Raw genomic sequence first — 20,018 nt, forward strand, 5'->3', positions numbered from 1 at the left:
AATTCTCACATAGTCTGTCTGTGTGCACTGTACATTGGGCCCAGCTGTTTAAAAGTAAAGGGAAGGTAAATTAATGGGGCAGCAAGTCAAATTAAAGGACCAATAAATACAGTAGAACTGCACAATAAACAGACATGCAATAACACTTTTACTTAATTTCACAAAAGCAGTAGATTTTTATTTTTATTTTTTTTTTATTATTTTTTTTTTTTGTTTTCTGGCAAATTTTTTATTTTTTCTCCCATTTGCCAGCCCCCTAAATCATGTACAGACATCAGCCAATCACACACTAGTCTAAGCTTACCCTGTGAGCTTGTGCACATGCTCAGTAGAAGCTGATGCCTCAAAAAGTGCGTGTATATAGAAAGACTGTGCAAAATTTGATTATGGAAGAAAATTAGAATGATTCTTAAAATTGTTCTCTTTCTGAATCATGATAGATTTAATTTTGACTTAAGTGTCTCTTTTAAGGTTTGGCATATAAAACGTAATTGTATGTGGGTAAAATACTAAAGTATTTTAAATGTCGAGAAGGGGCATATCAAAAGAGACTGGATGAAACCTTGAAATGTAAACAATATAAAATAAAAATAAGTTGTGCTTGTTTTTTTAGATCAAAATCTATTTTGTTGGAACGTGTCTGATTTATTTTTTACTTGCTTTGATATTCGGGATCAACTGTGTGCAAATACCATTCTATTTTACAATGTTGACTGTCCCATCTTTTCTACTCCTTGCCATAATCAATGTAGGCTTTATTAAGTTAAATAACACATTGTTTGTGACCATAAATCACTGGCTTTTTGTAAAGGGGTAATCACATTTCCTTGGTTTATTTGTTCGTTTTGCTGCTTCACAAAATGGACACAATTCCTGATTACACATGCTGTACAGACATATAATACAGTATATTTTCCTCCCACTGATAATTTAATTCAGGTTATTATAGTACTTTTAAAGCGTAAACTATAGGTAGTTGTGGTGGTGGCGTGTGTGTGTTTTTTTTTTTTTTTTTTTTTTTTTTTTTTTTTAAAAAGAGAAATGTAGATCGTAGCCTAATATGTTATCAATGATATTTTAAGACCTTTTAACAGTGTTTTTTTTTATATATAACCAACAAAATACTTTAACATGTATCAAAACAAACAATGGTCATTTCATTCTGTTTCAGATTCCATCATTCTTCACTGATGCAGAACGGAGATCTGTACTGGATGCAGCTCAGATAGTTGGCTTGAATTGTCTTAAATTAATGAATGACATGACTGCAGGTATGTATACAATGTAGCAAGCCTATCTGCACCTTAAGTTCACATTCCACCCCCCCCCCCTCTATTAAGTTTATAGACTTCTAGTAGTCCTTCATTTATAGTTGATAAATATTCTTCAAATGATTGCTTAATATTATCCATGACTACTTCACCCTGACAATATTGAACTGATTGTTTTGCTACATTAAAGGGACAGTTCACTGTAAAATTGTTTTCTCCTTTATGTGTTCCCCATGACATTTTATACCAGCTGCAGCGTATAAAATGTATGAGAAATTATTATGCTTCTTTATGCAAAATACATTTCTGGATTTGCTCCTTGACACCACAGCCCATTAAAATAAGCTAAGCTTGCAGACAGATCAGATCTCGTTATCTTATCACTCAAATGCTTCCCTTACCTCTGTCTCTGTACAAAGAACTGAAAATGAACATTTTCTTCCTAATGGGAACGAGTCCACAGCCGCATTCATAACTTGTGGGAAATAAGTACCTGTCCACCAAGAGGAGGCAAAGACACACCAGCCAAAGGCTCAAATACTCCTACCACTTCCCCTATCCCCGTCATTCTCTGCCTTTCTTCCCAGGAGGTTGGCAGAAAAGTGTCAGTTTTATTTTTTGAAGAAAATACTTTTATTAATTTTTACGTGAAGTGTATCTCATGGAGGGTAGTACTCTTCGCAATGGGACAGGAGTTTTGAATAGTCCTGTTAGTCTCTCAGTGAGGGCCTGGGCAAATGTTAGAGTCCGGAGATGCAGTGGGAGTTCTCTCTGCGACACCATCCTGACTCATATTAACAGCTCCTCTAGAACTTGGCGTTGCCGATCCTTCGCTTCGCTACCTGCTGCTGTCTTCTCTCAAGTCCATGACGGAGGCGACGCTACTTTCCGTCACACTTGAAGGGCCGTGTTCCTGTTCCATGGCGTAGATTCCGGTAAGATTGTTTCATTTTATCAATATGAATGTTATGTGACAGATAGGTATGGGTCTCAGTGAGACTCCTCTGTTCAGATCTGGGAACTATGGGATAATTCCTTCCTTAGGGGGGATTTGTGAACAGGGTGGGGTTCCTTAATCATGTTTCTTATGTGATCTCCCTGCTTTGTGTAGTGGGTATTGGCTCTGGGGCAGAGTTTTTTTTTTTTGTTTTTTTTTTGGCGGATGCCTTCGGTCTGCCTTATTTTTCTTTCATTCGGTAAGGATATCTTTTTTTTATTTAATTATTCCTTTTGGAATTTCTGGGAAGGTCTTTTTTATTACTTCCTTGGAAGTTGTTTCCGGACTGTTGGGTGAGTGACTCCTGATGGGTCCAGCGGGACCTTGAGTTTTTTTGTTTTATTGTTTGTTTTCACAAACTACACTATACATCTACATCCGGACCTTCAGGTCTGCTTACCTGGAGAGATTGGGCGTGCCACTCTGTTCCCGGGGCTTGGTTGGTGGCTTCCGCCGCATCGCTTTGGCTCTCCTTTCAGGGGGGCGGGGCCTTCTCCACTAGGGCGGTTTTTGGGCCTTGGTCTTCTTGGTTTAGACTCCTGGGGTCTCTGGACCTTGTTTCCTTCTGCTTTTAATGGATCCTCCTCATGGATTAGAGGTGGAGCACTTGATTGGTAGGCGAGGCATAGCGGGATCATGCCTGCATTATTGGTGATCCGGCAGCAGTACTGTGGGGCGGCTAGCCTGTGACTTGCCATGCGGGGGCCTGGTCACCTTTCTCTCTGCTGGAGGTCTCCTCTAACTGGAACCCGTGGTTATTGGGGTCGCCTTGTTTCGTTTCTGGTTTTTCCAGAATTTTATCCACACTCTTAGGGTTGGGTGCCGATGTGGGACCCTAGTTTCTGAATGTCGCAGAGTTTAGCTCTGTGTCAAGGTTCTATCTCCTTGAGATCGGTTCTGCGTCTTTTTCGCAATCCTTTTTCTTGGGGTTTTACTAGAGTTCCCGTTTCTTTCGGGTTCCCTCCTCGGGTGAGGAGTGTCTGACCGGAATTTTGGTCGGGGTCCTCTTCTTCAGGTCTATTCGTGGATCTGCGATTTGGCTGGGGTTCAGGGTGGTGTTGGTATAGCTCTGTCTATGCTTGTCCCGGTTTTTCGCTCTGGTATTCAGGTTGCGTCGGGAAGGGGTTTTTCTTTTTCTCTCTTTAGAGAGCCTGGTCCCCTTCTTTTGGCTGCTTGGGGCCTTTTGTTTTCTGTGAGGGAATGTGTTCTGGACTTCCTTTGGGGTCTGTTGTTCTGGTGCTCTGACCTTGCATCAGCATTCCTGTGTAGTGCCTTGGTAAGGGTCACTTTGTACTCATCTTCCCCACAGGTATCTGTTGTGGGGCCCCAAGATTGCTACCTTGAGTAGTCTCTGCTCCTTTGGGGGGCTGGCTCATTTTGGGTTCGTTTTGATTCCTGTGTCGAGTTTGGGGTCCTGGGGGGCAAGGTTTCCCTTGTCCTCCGTCTTCCCTTGGGGGACTTTTGTCTCTGGGGGGTGTATTCCTGTTTGTCCCTGGTTCAAGGATGAAGATGCCCTTGGGAGTGGACTTCTGGATTCGGTGTTCCTCTGGTTCTGGTGGGACTCTGCCTGTGTTTCTGGTCACACTCTTTCGAGGTGACTGGTGGTGTTCCTCCCTCTCGTTCAAGGGGGGGAGCACTCTGTCCCTGGACTTTTCTGGCGGTTCTGCGGGGTGTTTTGTCTAGGAATTTGGTTTTTGCTGGTTCCTTTTCTCCCGAGCTGCAGAGTTCTTGTAGGGAGGTGCCTCGGTCTCCTTTTTGGTTTGAAGCATACTGCTTGGTTCCCTCCAGCTGGGGACATGGACAAGGGATTTTTTTTCCTTTTATCTGTGGCTGCACTATAGCGTGCTACTTAGTTTCTGTTCTCTTTCGGTCTCCGACTTGGTCGTGTTTGGCTGATGATGCTCTTTTTTTTTTCTGGCATCTAGTAAGGCTTTATGGAGTCTCCTGAGCTAGTTTGATCTGTCTTTTGGAAGACAGAGTTCTGGTTAGTTATCCCTCTACCTTGCTTCTTCCTTTGGAGAGTTAAGTTGGTCAGGGTTCCCTTTATGGGGGCGTGTGTATGGAATCTGCCTTTAGGCGATAGTGCGCTTCGATTTTTGTTTGCTCGGTGGTGTTTAAAGTGGTTTTTACTTAGGCTTGGGACTGTCATTTGTGTCCTTGGGGCCCTTTTTTTTCCTTCATGGTTTTTGCTCCCTGCTTTTGGATGAAGCGGGACCTTTTTATTTATGGTATGTGGTTCAGTCCTGGTGCCCTCAGATTGGGCTGCTTCTTACCCTCCCGTTCTTGGCATTCAGTGTCCTCTTTGGCTTGGGTATAATTTTCCCACAAGTAATGAATGCGGCTGTGGACTCTTTCCCATTAGGAAGAAAAACATAAATTATGCTTACCTGATAATTTAATTTTCTTCCGTGGTAAAGAGTTCACAGCCCGTTTTTTGTGTCTAGTCTTCTGGCACCCTTTCACCTTGATATTTCTTCCACTGATCCTGTTTCCTCGGCAGAATGACTGGGGGGTAGGGGAAGTGGGAGGAGTATTGGCTGGTGTGTCTTTGCCTCCTCCTGGTGGCCAGGTTGTTTTTTCCCACAAGTAATGAATGCGGCTGTGGACTGTTTCCCACGGAAGAAAATGAAATTATCAGGTAAGCATAATTTTAATATACTCCAGCAGGTAAAATGGATAACTGGGAACAATTTAAATAAGAGAAAGGTATACTGTTCCTTAACTAACATCGTCTTGAGTCAAATTTAAATTTCCTTTGTTATTCTATTAAGCCTATTTATTAAATCTATAAATAAGTGATTCGGATGCTTAGGTAAATGTACAATATTTATTTAACCCACTGTCATTCTTAACATGTTTCAATTACATATAAATTATTTTTTTAATAATTTAAATGTTGATGCATTTTCAAAATAGAACCATCTTTTTGACCTTTAAGTAATGTTACTTGGGCACTGTGATGTTTTATATATACCTATTTATTTTTTTATTTTTTTTTATTTTATTGCTTAGTTGCATTGGCCTATGGGATATACAAGCAAGATCTGCCAGCACCTGAAGAAAAACCCAAAATAGTAGTTTTTGTTGATATGGGACATTCTGCTTTCCAAGTTTCTGCCTGTTCCTTTAACAAAGGCAAACTTAAGGTATCTTGCCTATAATTTGAAATTTAATTTTTTTTTTTTCCTTTCCAACTTTGACATTCTTTCTGTACAAAAATGCTATTTGGGCTTCTTATTTAAGGCTTCTAGTAATGCACTTGATATATATATATAGATATATATATATATATATATATATATATATATATATATATATATATATATATATATATATATATATATATATATATATATATATATATATATATATATATATATATATATATTTAAACTTTTTATTAATATTTTTATAAAAATTAACAATTTTTGCCCTGCTTTTAAGTCGTAAACTTCTTTGCCTGTGTATTTTGTTTTTTTTGTTCTTAAATGTAAATAGTATATATTTATTTAAAACCATAAATGTTACCTTCTGATTACAGTACTATCTTTCTGAGGGTACTTTCTATAGAAAAGTATTATTTTTATATATATATATATATATATATATATATATATATATATATATATATATATATATATATATATATATATATATATATAACTACCTTCCTTCTGTTAAGTGTGATCAGTCCACGGGTCATCATTACTTCTGGGATATTACTCCTCCCCAACAGGAAGTGCAAGAGGATTCACCCAGCAGAGCTGCATATAGCTCCTCCCCTCTACGTCACTCCCAGTCATTCTCTTGCACCCAACGACTAGATAGGATGTGTGAGAGGACTATGGTGATTATACTTAGTTTTATATCTTCAATCAAAAGTTTGTTATTTTAAAATAGCACCGGAGTGTGTTATTATCTCTCTGGCAGAGTTTGAAGAAGAATCTACCAGAGTTTTTGCTATGATTTTAGCCGGAGTAGTTAAGATCATATTGCTGTTTCTCGGCCATCTGAGGAGAGGTAAACTTCAGATCAGGGGACAGCGGGCAGATGAATCTGCATAGAGGTATGTAGCAGCTTTTATTTTCTGACAATGGAATTGATGAGAAAATCCTGCCATGCCGATATAATGTCATGTATGTATACTTTACACTTCAGTATTCTGGGGAATGGTACTTCACTAGAATTACACTGTAAGAAATACATAAAGCTGTTTAATAACTAGAAATTATGTTTAACGTTTTTGCTGGAATGTAAAATCGTTTTCATTTGCTGAGGTACTGAGTGAATAAATGTTTGGGCACTATTTTTCCACTTGGCAGTTGCTTAATCTTTTTTCTGACAGTTTCTGTTCTCTCTCACTACTGTGTGTGAGGGGGAGGGGCCGTTTTTTGGCGCTTTTGCTACGCATCAGATATTTCAGTCAGCAACTCATTGTATTTCCTGCATGATCCGGTTCATCTCTACAGAGCTCAGGGGTCTTCAAAACTTATTTTGAGGGAGGTAATTTCTCTCAGCAGAGCTGTGAGAATTATAGTTGACTGAGATAAAAAACGTTTATTCTGTAATTTGTTTCCTGCTTTCAGAATTTGTTATCTTTGCTAATGGGATTAAACCTTTGCTAAAGTTGTGTTGTTTACAAGGATTGAGGCTATAACTGTTTCAATTTATTAATTTTCAACTGTCATAGATCTTCTGTGCTTCTTAAAGGCACAGTACGTTTTAATATTATTCTAATTGAATTGTATTTCCAAGTTGCAAGTTTATTTGCTAGTGTGTTAAACATGTCTGATTCAGAGGATGATACCTGTGTCATTTGTTGCAATGCCAAAGTGGAGCCCAATAGAAATTTATGTACTAACTGTATTGATGCTACTTTAAATAAAAGTCAATCTGTACAAATTGAACAAATTTCACCAAACAACGAGGGGAGAGTTATGCCGACTAACTCGCCTCACGTGTCAGTACCTGCATCTCCCGCTCAGAGGGAGGTGCGTGATATTGTAGCGCCGAGTACATCTGGGCGGCCATTACAAATCACATTACAGGATATGGCTACTGTTATGACTGAGGTTTTGGCTAAATTACCAGAACTAAGAGGTAAGCGTGATCACTCTGGGGTGAGAACAGAGTGCGCTGATAATATTAGGGCCATGTCAGACACTGCGTCACAGGTGGCAGAACATGAGGACGGAGAACTTCATTCTGTGGGTGACGGTTCTGATCCAAACAGACTGGATTCAGATATTTCAAATTTTAAATTTAAACTGGAAAACCTCCGTGTATTACTAGGGGAGGTGTTAGCGGCTCTGAATGATTGTAACACAGTTGCAATACCAGAGAAAATGTGTAGGTTGGATAAATATTTTGCGGTACCGACGAGTACTGAGGTTTTTCCTATACCTAAGAGACTTACTGAAATTGTTACTAAGGAGTGGGATAGACCCGGTGTGCCGTTCTCACCCCCTCCGATATTTAGAAAAATGTTTCCAATAGACGCCACCACAAGGGACTTATGGCAAACGGTCCCTAAGGTGGAGGGAGCAGTTTCTACTTTAGCTAAGCGTACCACTATCCCGGTGGAGGATAGCTGTGCTTTTTCAGATCCAATGGATAAAAAGTTAGAGGGTTACCTTAAGAAAATGTTTGTTCAACAAGGTTTTATATTGCAACCCCTTGCATGCATTGCGCCGATCACGGCTGCAGCGGCATTCTGGATTGAGTCTCTGGAAGAGAACATTGGTTCAGCTACTCTGGACGACATTACGGACAGGCTTAGAGTCCTTAAACTAGCTAATTCATTCATTTCGGAGGCCGTAGTACATCTTACTAAACTTACGGCGAAGAATTCAGGATTCGCCATTCAGGCACGCAGGGCGCTGTGGCTAAAATCCTGGTCAGCTGATGTTACTTCTAAGTCTAAATTGCTTAATATACCTTTCAAAGGGCAGACCTTATTCGGGCCCGGGTTGAAAGAGATTATCGCTGACATTACAGGAGGTAAAGGCCATGCCCTGCCTCAGGACAAAGCCAAAGCTAAGGCTAGACAGTCTAATTTTCGTTCCTTTCGTAATTTCAAAGCAGGAGCAGCATCAACTTCCTCTGCACCAAAACAGGAAGGAGCTGTTGCTCGCTACAGGCAAGGCTGGAAACCTAACCAGTCCTGGAACAAGGGCAAGCAGACCAGGAAACCTGCTGCTGCCCCTAAAACAGCATGAATTGAGGGCCCCCGATCCGGGATCGGATCTAGTGGGGGGCAGACTTTCTCTCTTCGCCCAGGCTTGGGCAAGAGATGTTCAGGATCCCTGGGCGCTAGAGATAATATCTCAGGGATACCTTCTGGACTTCAAATACTCTCCTCCAAGAGAGAGATTTCATCTGTCAAGGTTGTCAACAATCCAGACAAAGAAAGAGGCGTTTCTACGCTGCGTACAAGAGCTCTTGTTAATGGGAGTAATCCATCCAGTTCCACGATCGGAACAGGGACAGGGGTTTTACTCAAATCTGTTTGTGGTTCCCAAAAAAGAGGGAACTTTCAGACCAATCCTGGAGTTAAAGATCCTAAACAAATTCCTAAGAGTTCCATCGTTCAAGATGGAGACTATTCAGACAATTTTACCTATGATCCAAGAGGGTCAGTACATGACCACTGTAGATTTAAAAGATGCTTACCTTCACATACCGATTTACAAAGATCATTACCGGTACCTAAGGTTTGCCTTCCTAGACAGGCATTACCAGTTTGTGGCTCTTCCATTCGGATTGGCTACAGCTCCAAGAATCTTCACATAGGTTCTGGGTGCTCTTCTGGCGGTACTAAGACCGCGGGGAATCTCGGTAGCTCCATACCTAGACGACATTCTGATACAAGCTTCAAGCTTTCAAACTGCCAAGTCTCATACAGAGTTAGTACTGGCATTTCTAAGGTCACATGGATGGAAGGTGAACGAAAAGAAAAGTTCACTCGTTCCACTCACAAGAGTTCCCTTCCTGGGGACTCTGATAGATTCTGTAGAAATGAAGATTTACCTGACAGAGGACAGGCTAACAAGACTTCAAAGTGCTTGCCGCACCCTTCATTCCATTCAACACCCGTCAGTGGCTCAATGCATGGAGGTAATCGGCTTAATGGTAGCGGCAATGGACATAGTACCCTTTGCACGCTTACACCTCAGACCATTGCAACTGTGCATGCTAAGTCAGTGGAATGGGGATTACTCAGACTTATCCCCTTCTCTGAATCTGGATCAAGAGACCAGAAATTCTCTTCTATGGTGGCTTTCTCGGCCACATCTGTCCAGGGGGATGCCATTCAGCAGACCAGACTGGACAATTGTAACAACAGACGCAAGCCTTCTAGGTTGGGGTGCCGTCTGGAATTCTCTGAAGGCTCAGGGACAATGGAGTCAGGAGGAGAGTCTCCTGCCAATAAACATTCTGGAATTGAGAGCAGTTCTCAATGCCCTCCTGGCTTGGCCCCAGTTGACAACTCGGGGGTTCATCAGGTTTCAGTCGGACAACATCACGACTGTAGCTTACATCAACCATCAGGGAGGGACAAGAAGCTCCCTAGCTATGATGGAAGTATCAAAGATAATTCGCTGGGCAGAGTCTCACTCTTGCCACCTGTCAGCAATCCACATCCCGGGAGTGGAGAACTGGGAAGCGGATTTCTTAAGTCGTCAGACTTTTCATCCGGGGGAGTGGGAACTCCATCCGGAGGTCTTTGCCCATATACTTCGACGTTGGGGCAAACCAGAGATAGATCTCATGGCGTCTCGACAGAACGCCAAGCTTCCTCGTTACGGGTCCAGATCCAGGGATCCAGGAGCAGTCCTGATAGATGCCCTGACAGCACCTTGGGACTTCAGGATGGCTTACGTGTTTCCACCCTTCCCGATGCTTCCTCGATTGATTGCCAGAATCAAACAAGAGAGAGCATCAGTGATTCTAATAGCACCTGCGTGGCCACGCAGGACTTGGTATGCAGACCTGGTGGACATGTCATCCTGTCCACCTTGGTCTCTACCTCTGAAACAGGACCTTCTGATACAGGGTCCCTTCAAACATCAAAATCTAACTTCTCTGAAGCTGACTGCTTGGAAATTGAACGCTTGATTTTATCAAGACGTGGGTTTTCGGAGTCAGTTATTGATACCTTAATACAGGCTAGGAAGCCTGTTACCAGAAAGATTTACCATAAGATATGGCGTAAATACCTATATTGGTGTGAATCCAAAGGTTACTCTTGGAGTAAGGTTAGGATTCCTAGGATATTGTCTTTTCTACAAGAAGGTTTAGAAAAGGGTTTATCTGCTAGTTCATTAAAGGGACAGATCTCAGCTCTGTCCATTCTGTTACACAAACGTCTGTCAGAAGTTCCTGACGTCCAGGCTTTTTGTCAGGCTTTGGCCAGGATTAAGCCTGTGTTTAAAACTGTTGCTCCACCATGGAGTTTAAACCTTGTTCTTAATGTTTTACAGGGCGTTCCGTTTGAACCCCTTCATTCCATTGATATAAAGTTGTTATCTTGGAAAGTTCTATTTTTAATGGCTATTTCCTCGGCTCGAAGAGTCTCTGAATTATCAGCCTTACATTGGGATTCTCCTTATTTGATTTTTCATTCGGATAAGGTAGTTCTGCGTACTAAACCTGGGTTCTTACCTAAGGTAGTGACTAACAGGAATATCAATCAAGAGATTGTTGTTCCTTCTTTGTGCCCAAATCCTTCTTCGAAGAAGGAACGTCTACTGCACAACCTGGATGTAGTCCGTGCTCTAAAATTTTACTTACAGGCAACTAAGGAATTTCGACAAACGTCTTCTCTGTTTGTCGTTTACTCTGGGCAGAGGAGAGGTCAAAAAGCTTCTGCTACCTCTTTCTTTTTGGCTTCGTAGCATAATTCGTTTAGCTTATGAGACTGCTGGACAGCAGCCTCCTGAAAGAATTACAGCTCATTCTACTAGAGCTGTGGCTTCCACTTGGGCCTTTAAGAATGAGGCCTCTGTTGAGCAGATTTGCAAGGCTGCAACTTGGTCTTCGCTTCATACTTTTTCCAAATTTTACAAATTTGACACTTTTGCTTCATCGGAGGCTATTTTTGGGAGAAAGGTTCTTCAGGCAGTGGTTCCTTCTGTATAAAGAGCCTGCCTATCCCTCCCGTCATCCGTGTACTTTTGCTTTGGTATTGGTATCCCAGAAGTAATGATGACCCGTGGACTGATCACACTTAACAGAAGAAAACATAATTTATGCTTACCTGATAAATTCCTTTCTTCTGTAGTGTGATCAGTCCACGGCCCGCCCTGTTTTTAAGGCAGGTAAATATTTTTTTATTTATACTCCAGTCACCACTTCACCCTTGGCTTTTCCTTTCTCGTTGGTCCTTGGTCGAATGACTGGGAGTGACGTAGAGGGGAGGAGCTATATGCAGCTCTGCTGGGTGAATCCTCTTGCACTTCCTGTTGGGGAGGAGTAATATCCCAGAAGTAATGATGACCCGTGGACTGATCACACTACAGAAGAAAGGAATTTATCAGGTAAGCATAAATTATGTTTTTTTTAGGTCACATGTATAAGCTGTATAATGACAATGTAAATATTGTGTGAATGACCTAAGATTTTGTTGTTTACACAGGGTTCCTATCCCCTTTCCAAACTGTAGCATTCAGATGTAAATATTCCAAAATGTAAACTATTCCAAAATCATAACCTTTTCCGGTCCCAAGCAGTTTGAATAAAGGGTTATCTGCCTGTATATATGTGCGTAACTTCAATCTATCTTGCACTCGCTGCTCCACATCTGCCTGGGTGCTCTTATCAAACAAAAATACTTGATATAAAACAGTGCATAGATGGGCACATGTCTTCGTTATCAAAAAAGTTAGTTTATTCTTTTATATATATATATATACACATTACTTACTTAATTTAGGTCCTTGGCACTGCGTTTGATCCATTCCTGGGAGGAAGAAACTTTGATGAAAAATTAGTGGAACACTTTTGTGCAGAGTTTAAAACAAAATACAAGATAGACGTGAACACAAAAATACGTGCCCTTCTGCGCCTGTATCAGGAATGTGAAAAGCTGAAAAAACTTATGAGCAGCAACAGCACAGAATTACCTCTTAACATTGAATGCTTCATGAATGACCTTGATGTTTCTGGACGAATGAGCAGGTAAGAGGGTACTTAGTGTTGACAATTAATAATGCTCTTTTGTTTGGTGTATTTTGAAATATTAAGTGATATAATTTGGCCTTTGACTTAAAGGGACAGTCTAGTCAAAATTAAAACTTGCATGCAATTTACTTATATCATCAAATTTGCTTTGCTCGCTTGGTATTCTTTTCTTGAAAGCTAAACCTAGGTAGAGACTTCAACGCAGGAGCGCCAAGTACTGAATAATATGCATAATGGATTAATAAATAGTACATATATAATTATCTTAAGAACCCTATAATATACATATAGTTGAATGAATTTTTTTTAAAAAATAACTTGAATAACAAAATAATTACAAATATATATGCCAATACAGTCCAAAACGTATGGCAATCACCGTATATATGTGTGTGTGTGTGTGTGTGTATATATATATATATATATATATATATATATATATATATATATATATATATATATATATATATATATATATATATATATATATATATATATTGTGATGTAGTTATACAGTCCCGTACACACAAGTAGGTTCACAGATCCCAAATTGCACAATTTCGTTCCTCCTTCACATGCAGCTCCTTTAAGGTTTACAGGTGTGAAATCCATGAATGTGAAATAACATAGATCTAAAGGAAAAGGAGATATAGAGTGCACAAAAGACTCAATCTAAGTGCAGATTTTCTAAATAAAACGGCACAATTTATTGCAAATTGAAAAATGCACTCACATATCTGACCTCAAACAATGTTAGGTATGTTGAGGCGTGTTACAGCTGGCCACTCACTGGACCGTGGAGCAAGTTACGTATTCCCCGATACTGTATATATAGGAATATTTTAACAGATACTCAAGGCAACAGACCCTCTCTCTGAGTGCATTTTTAAATTTGTAATTGTGCTATTTTATTTGGAAAATCTGCACTTAGATTGTGTCCATTTTTGCGCTCCATATCTCCTTTTCCTTTAAACCTAGGTAGGTTTATAAACTGATTTCTAAGCCGTTGAACCACCTCCTATCTCAGTGCATTTTGACAGTTTTTCATTGTTAGACACTGCTAGTTCTCATGTGCCATAGAGATAACACACCCGTGGAGTTAATTATGAGTCAGTACTGATTGGCTAAAAGGCAACTCTGTCAAAAGTATTGAGATAAGAGAGCAGTCTGCAAAGGCTTATATACAAAGTATAAGGGATTATCTCTTTTTAAACAATAAAAAGGTTGAAGTAGACTGTCCCTTTAACTGTAAATAGTGTTCTAATGAGATGTAGTAAGATAGCCCCAAATGTATGCATTTACCCTAATTTAAGAAGCACACTCCGGTTACAAAAATGTTAAAAATGATTGTAACAATGTTTTTTCTCTTTAAAGGTCACAGTTTGAAGAATTGTGTTCAGACATCTTGCAAAGAATAGAACCTCCCCTCCGTTCGCTAATGGAGCAGATTCAATTACAAATTGAAGATATTCATGCAGTTGAGATTATTGGGGGCGCTACTCGAATCCCAGCTGTGAAAGAAAGGGTTGCAAAGTTTTTTGGGAAGGATATTAGCACAACATTAAATGCAGATGAAGCGGTTGCAAGAGGGTGTGCACTGCAGGTAAATGGAGGGATAAATGTAATATTACTTGTATATAAAGTGTGTTTGAGTCTCTTAGTACTTGCTCTGATGACCTCTCTGGGCATATTGGACAAAAAGTATATTGTGGTGATCAGTACAACTCAGGATTGTAGAAAGTGTGTATATCTTGTATACTTCACATACAAAAAGGAAGGGTGTGTTGAGTGGTGCTTTATTTATTTTAGTTTTGTGTTTTTGTGTGTGTTTTTAAGGCCAAGATTTATCAAGGGATCTCAGCCACATCCAAATAACCACCTTTCAAGTGTGCCAAATAATGCTTCTGTTCTCCTTTCTGTTTTTCTTTGTAACTATCTCAGCCACATCGACTGCAGGTTTGCACAAGTAAGCCTGCAGTCGAGATTTAAGAAGCAGCAGTCATCAGACTACTTTTTCTCAACCCTATTCTCCACCTTTTATGTGGCAGATATCAATTCCCCTAGACTTTTCTGACAGGAGATTGACATCACCTGCACGCGCTTGATTGGCTGGGCAGGGGCGGGGTTGCACACAAGTGCACGTATGCAATGATAAATGTAGGCAGCAGATTACTGTCTAGACATAACAGTTTATTCTCTTTCTTGCAGTGTGCAATTCTTTCCCCGGCCTTCAAAGTGAGAGAATTCTCTGTTACAGATGTTGTCCCTTACCCTATTTCCCTGAAATGGAGCACAGAAGCTGACGAGGCTGAAGGGTTTGTTTATCACCCACCATATTGCTTTTGTATGAAGTACAACATTATTTCCATCAAAGTGGTTATGGACCTTTATATAAAAAATGGAAAATAGTTATTGAAAATTACTTATAAATTTCATGTCAGGGTCATGTTCTTACTCTTAAGACCTCTTAATAGAAAAATTGAGACTTAAACTTTGCATTCTACACTTTTTTTTTTTTCTTGCCTACTTTTTGTTAAATTATGAGCTTCTTAATAAGATAGTTCCTTCCTGTTCTAGTTTCCTTTGTATACAACCTATGACTGGAGTAGTGTTGTGTGTTTTTTTTTTTGTTTGTTTGTTTTTTTTTTAAATTGGTCACTTCCATTGATTTAAGCAATCCTAATTTAATATGATGCATATGTTGGGGATTTTATCTTCACAGAAACCACGAAGTATTCAGCAAAAACCATGCAGCTCCTTTTTCAAAAGTTCTCACCTTCTTTAGAAAAGGGCCATTCCAACTGGAAGCCTTTTATTCTGATCCTGCTACAGTCTCTTATCCAGAATCTAAGATTGGTATGGATTTATGTAATTGACATTCTTTTACTGAACATTATTTGCAGGAATAGCATGGGCAATGCTAATGCACCTTCTGTTTTCTAGGTCAATTTGTTGTGCAAAATATCTCTGCAACAAAAGATGGCGAGAAGGCCAAAGTAAAAGTTAAAGTTCGCGTTAACACACATGGAATTTTCAGTGTCTCCACTGCTTCAATGGTTGAGCGATTGCAGGTGGAGGAGAATGAAGAACAGTCTGCAGACACTGAAGTAGACTTGCAGAACCAGTGTGCAATGGACACCGATCCTAATGTAAGTGCTAAACCATAGAATATATTGAAGCATTTTGATTATTTGCTATGTAGTCATTGACAGATGACAAATCAGACACTACTTCCAAAAGTTCCGCTTATGCTATATAAGACAGTTGTGCTTTCAAAGATCCTATGGATAAAAAAGTAGAGGGTCTGTTAAAGAAGTTGTTTATTCATCAGGGTTTTCTTCTACAGCCGATAGCGTGCATTGTTCCAGTGACTACTGCAGCAGCTTTTTGGTTTGAGGCTCTAGAGGAGTCTCCTTAAGGTTGAGACCCCATTAGACAATATTTTGGATAGAATTAAGGCTCTCAAGCTAGCAAATTCTTTTATTACTGATGCTGCTTTTCAAATGGCTAAATTAGCGGCTAAAAATGCAGGCTTTGTTATTCTAGCGCGTAGAGCGTTATGGCTTAAGTCTTGGTCTGCTGATGTGTCATTAAAATTAAACTTTTAGCTATTCCCTTTAAAGGTAAGACCCTATTCGGGCCTGAACTAAAGGAAATAATTTCCGACATTACTGGAGGTAAAGGTCATGCCCTTCCTCAGGACAAGACCGTTAAAATGAGGGTTAAACAAAATAATTTTTGTTCCTTTCGAAACTTTAAAGGCGGACCCTCCCCTTCCTCCTCCGCCACAAAGCAGGAGGGGAATTTTGCACAATCCAAGTCAGTCTGGAGACCTAACCAGACCTGGAATAAAGGTAAACAGGCCAAGAAGCCCGCTGCTGCTACCAAGACAGCATGAAGGGGCAGCCCCCGATCCGGGACCGGATCTAGTAGGGGGCAGACTTTCTCTCTTCGCCCAGGCTTGGGCAAGGGACGTTCAGGATCCCTGGACATTATAAATTGTGACTCGGGGGTATCGACTAGAATTCAAGGATTTTCTCCCAAGAGGGAGATTTCATCTTTCATGTTGGTCTGTAGACCAGACAAAAAGAGAGGCGTTCTTACGCTGTGTAGAAGACCTCTATACCATGGCTGTAATCTGTCCAGTTCCAAAACTAAAACAGGGACAGGGGTTTTACTCAAATCTGTTCGTGGTTCCCAAAAAAGAGGGAACCTTCAGACCGATTTTAGATCTCAAATGTCTAAACAAATTTCTCAGAGTCCCATCGTTCAAGATGGAGACCATACGAACAATTTTACTAATGATCCAGGAGGGTCAATATATGACCACCATGGATTTGAAGGATGCAAAAACAAAGTGTTACATAGTTACATCTTGACTAATTTTACAACAGACAAAATATATATGCACTATTTGCACCGGAAGTCAATCAGTATTTTCTTTTCTCTTTCCTTTTCTCCGTGTTCTTTTTTTTTTTTTTTTTTTTTTTTTTTTTTACTTTCTTTCCTTCTTTTATTTATAACAGTGTCTAGAACAAAAAGAAAACCAAACCACATAGAATAATGTTTTGTGGTAATGAAAGTTGGGAGCAGGAAGGAAACCAATAGCTTAAAATTCAAGGTGTTATCTTATGGTATTTTCTAGGATCATCTATAATAGTCTAATATTCAAATAAGTGCCGGATGGGTAAATAAAGGGGGAGGGGGAGAGAAAAAAAAAAAAAAAAGATGTGGGAGGGGAGAAGAGATAGCAGTAAGTAAGTTAAAACAAATAATCAGTATGAAAAGAAGGGCGAAAAAAGTGAGAAGCAGAAAAAACATCCTGGTGCAGACTGGCGCTAGCCCACCATCTGAGATACGCGATAAGTTATAGCTACATGATCTCACCATCTCCCCCATGGCCTCTTTCCATCTAATCATCATTAGCTCATGTGTCACTACTCTGCCCGATTCCCAATAATGTCTTCTATCTAATTTTAAATAAAGTGTCACCTGGGACTTCCAATGATCTAGCGTGGGTATTAAATGTCTATTTCCACGTCTGGGGGATAAGGGACTTGGCGCTATTCAAGAATGTCATTAGGAGCAATTGCGTGGCAGTATCCTCCACCCTAGGCAGGAAATGAAATAATATGTCTGGTTTGAGAGGCAACTTCACTGAAAATGTATCCCTGATGTATGTGATAACCTCGTTCCAGAAAGGGGCGATTCTCCACCAAATGTGTAAGAGTTCGGCTTCCTCACCACATCCCCTCCAACATTTATTGTCAACGCTTTTATAAATCTGTTTCAATCTGGTGGGGGTCAAATACCAGAGAGAAATAAATTTAAAGTTCATTTCTTGCGTATTAGCGGAGATTGAGCACTTTTTGTGCATGAGGAATATTTTTCCCCAATCCTCCAGGGCTATATTCATATTTAGGTCTGAATGCCATCTGTGAACATAGGCAGGTAGTAAATCAGTTGGCGTCAATAATTTATATATTTTGGAAAGCATGTGTTGCGCTGTGTTCTCTAGCATACAGAGGCTCTCAAAGTGAGTGAGTCCTCTGGTTAATGAAGATTTCTTAGGATGCCTGTGCAAAAAGTGGCAACTTGGGCATATGAGAACCAGGAGGAGAACACGGAGTCCTCCATTCCCACCAGCTCATCTTGCGGTATCAAAGTGACGTCTCGGATCAGAGATCCAATGGCTCTTGCTCGAATGTGCAGTACCGCTTCTTCTGAGTTAGAGGCGTGCGATAAAGGGATTTCCGGGTTCCCCCGAAAAGGTGTTAGAGGAGAGGGACTAGAAGAGATATGTGATGAAGTGTTTATCAGCCTATCCCATTGGGCGAACAGCTCAGCTAAGAGAGGATATTGTCTGATCAATGGTGGTCTATTTTGTGGGGTGAGCCACGCCAATGTGCCCACATTCAAGATATCGGAGTCCAAACGGATCCACTGTTTTTGATCCGACCGGGAGCACCATTCCGGTATTCTCTGTAATAAAGTAGCTGTTCTGTAGTTTACCAGATCCGGTACGCCCAGTCCCCCTCTGTCCCTGGCTAGATAAAGGGTCTTACTACTCTAGGCTTAGTTTTATTCCATATGAAGCTCTCCAGTTTTGTTTGAAGTTTGGCAGTGGTAAGGGTACCGTCTGGAGAAGGTAAAGTATATGGGGTAGGACATTCATCTTTAGAATTTGTATCCTGCCAAACCAGGAGAAAGGTTTACCACCCCATCTGGAAAGATCATTTACGATTTCATTTTGAATAAGGATGTAGTTGGGCTCTATCATGTCTGCGGGATCAGCTGTAAGGTAAATACCTAAGTACTTTAATTTTTGGGGCTGGATTTTAAGAGGGCAGTACATAGCGATCTTCTCCATAGCACCACGAGGTATATTAACGTTAAGCATTTCAGACTTCGTAAGATTAAGGTGAAAGTTGGAAAATCTACCATATGTCTGAAATTCTATAAGTAATGCTGGAATCGATGTGCCTACATCAGTCAATGTCAACAGAACATCATCGGCATAAAGCGCCGCTTTATATTCAGTGTTGTTCACAGTGATGCACCGGATCTGCTGGTTGTGTCTAATTTAATTTTATGCGCTAATATTTCGATAGAGAGGGCATATAGTAGTGGGGATAAGGGGCAACCCTGACGTGTTCCGTTACTTATCTTCAGTGGGTCAGAGAGATAGCCATTGACCTTAACTAGCTATTGGGGATGAATATAGGGCAAAAACTCTTATAATAAATCTATCTCCGAAGTTCATGGAGGATAGGGTGGCTCTGAGAAATCTCCAATCCACCCTATCAAACGCCTTCTCGGCATCAGTGGATATTATACCTAGTGGTATTTGGTTGTTTCGGGAATATGAAATCAATTCAGTGACTTTAAGGGTATTATCCCTAGCCTCCCTCCCTGGAATAAAGCCAACTTGGTCCGTATGGACCAGCTGTTTAAGTAAAGGGTTTAAGCTATTGGCCAAGACCTTAGCGTATATTTTCACGTCAGAGTTCAGGAGTGAAATGGGCCGATAGTTTTCCGGTCTGGTGGGTGGTTTCCCTAGTTTGGGGAGTACTGCAATATGGGCTTCCAACATATTCTGAGTAAAGCCGACATCACCTTGTAATGAATTAAATAAGTTAGTGAGTTGAGTTGCTATTATATTGATATATGTCTTATAATATTTATTGCCAAACCCATCGGGACCTGGGCTTTTACCTATGGGTAGATCCTTAATGGCGGTCGCTATCTCTTCTACCGTAAAAGGGTTATCCAGTGCAGTGGAATCACTATCATCAAGTTTGGGGAGCTCAGGGATCGAGAGATAGCTCTCCATATCTATATTATGTTCGGTAGCTTCCACATGTTATGTGGGGCTCTGCTCTGTCTGCAGGTTGTATAATGTGGAGTAATAATCTTTACATGTGTCCGCTCTTTGTAGGCTATCCTCATGTGTGTGGCCTGAGTGATCCTGTATTGAATGCACGAAGGTCTTAAATTGCTTGCGGCGGAGTTCTCTCGCCAGCAGGCGCCCCGCCTTATTACCATGTTTGTGGTAATATTGTTTTAAA

At 40.5% G+C, this 20,018-nt stretch overlaps 1 protein-coding gene across 1 annotated transcript in view; it reads left to right on the forward strand.

The window, feature by feature from the left end:
• HSPH1 (heat shock protein family H (Hsp110) member 1) overlaps nucleotides 1–20,018 on the forward strand; it is a 116,593-nt gene that overhangs the window by 24,246 nt on the left and 72,329 nt on the right. Inside the window, exons 5-11 of the mRNA XM_053708468.1 lie at nucleotides 1,172–1,271; nucleotides 5,281–5,414; nucleotides 12,203–12,447; nucleotides 13,825–14,053; nucleotides 14,659–14,765; nucleotides 15,173–15,306; nucleotides 15,394–15,599. Of these exons, the coding sequence (XP_053564443.1) occupies nucleotides 1,172–1,271; nucleotides 5,281–5,414; nucleotides 12,203–12,447; nucleotides 13,825–14,053; nucleotides 14,659–14,765; nucleotides 15,173–15,306; nucleotides 15,394–15,599 (1,155 nt within the window). The remainder of the gene's footprint in view (nucleotides 1–1,171; nucleotides 1,272–5,280; nucleotides 5,415–12,202; nucleotides 12,448–13,824; nucleotides 14,054–14,658; nucleotides 14,766–15,172; nucleotides 15,307–15,393; nucleotides 15,600–20,018) is intronic.

The sequence above is a fragment of the Bombina bombina genome, chromosome 3 (genome assembly GCF_027579735.1).
Source record: "Bombina bombina isolate aBomBom1 chromosome 3, aBomBom1.pri, whole genome shotgun sequence".
In the NCBI taxonomy this organism is placed as follows: domain Eukaryota; kingdom Metazoa; phylum Chordata; class Amphibia; order Anura; family Bombinatoridae; genus Bombina; species Bombina bombina.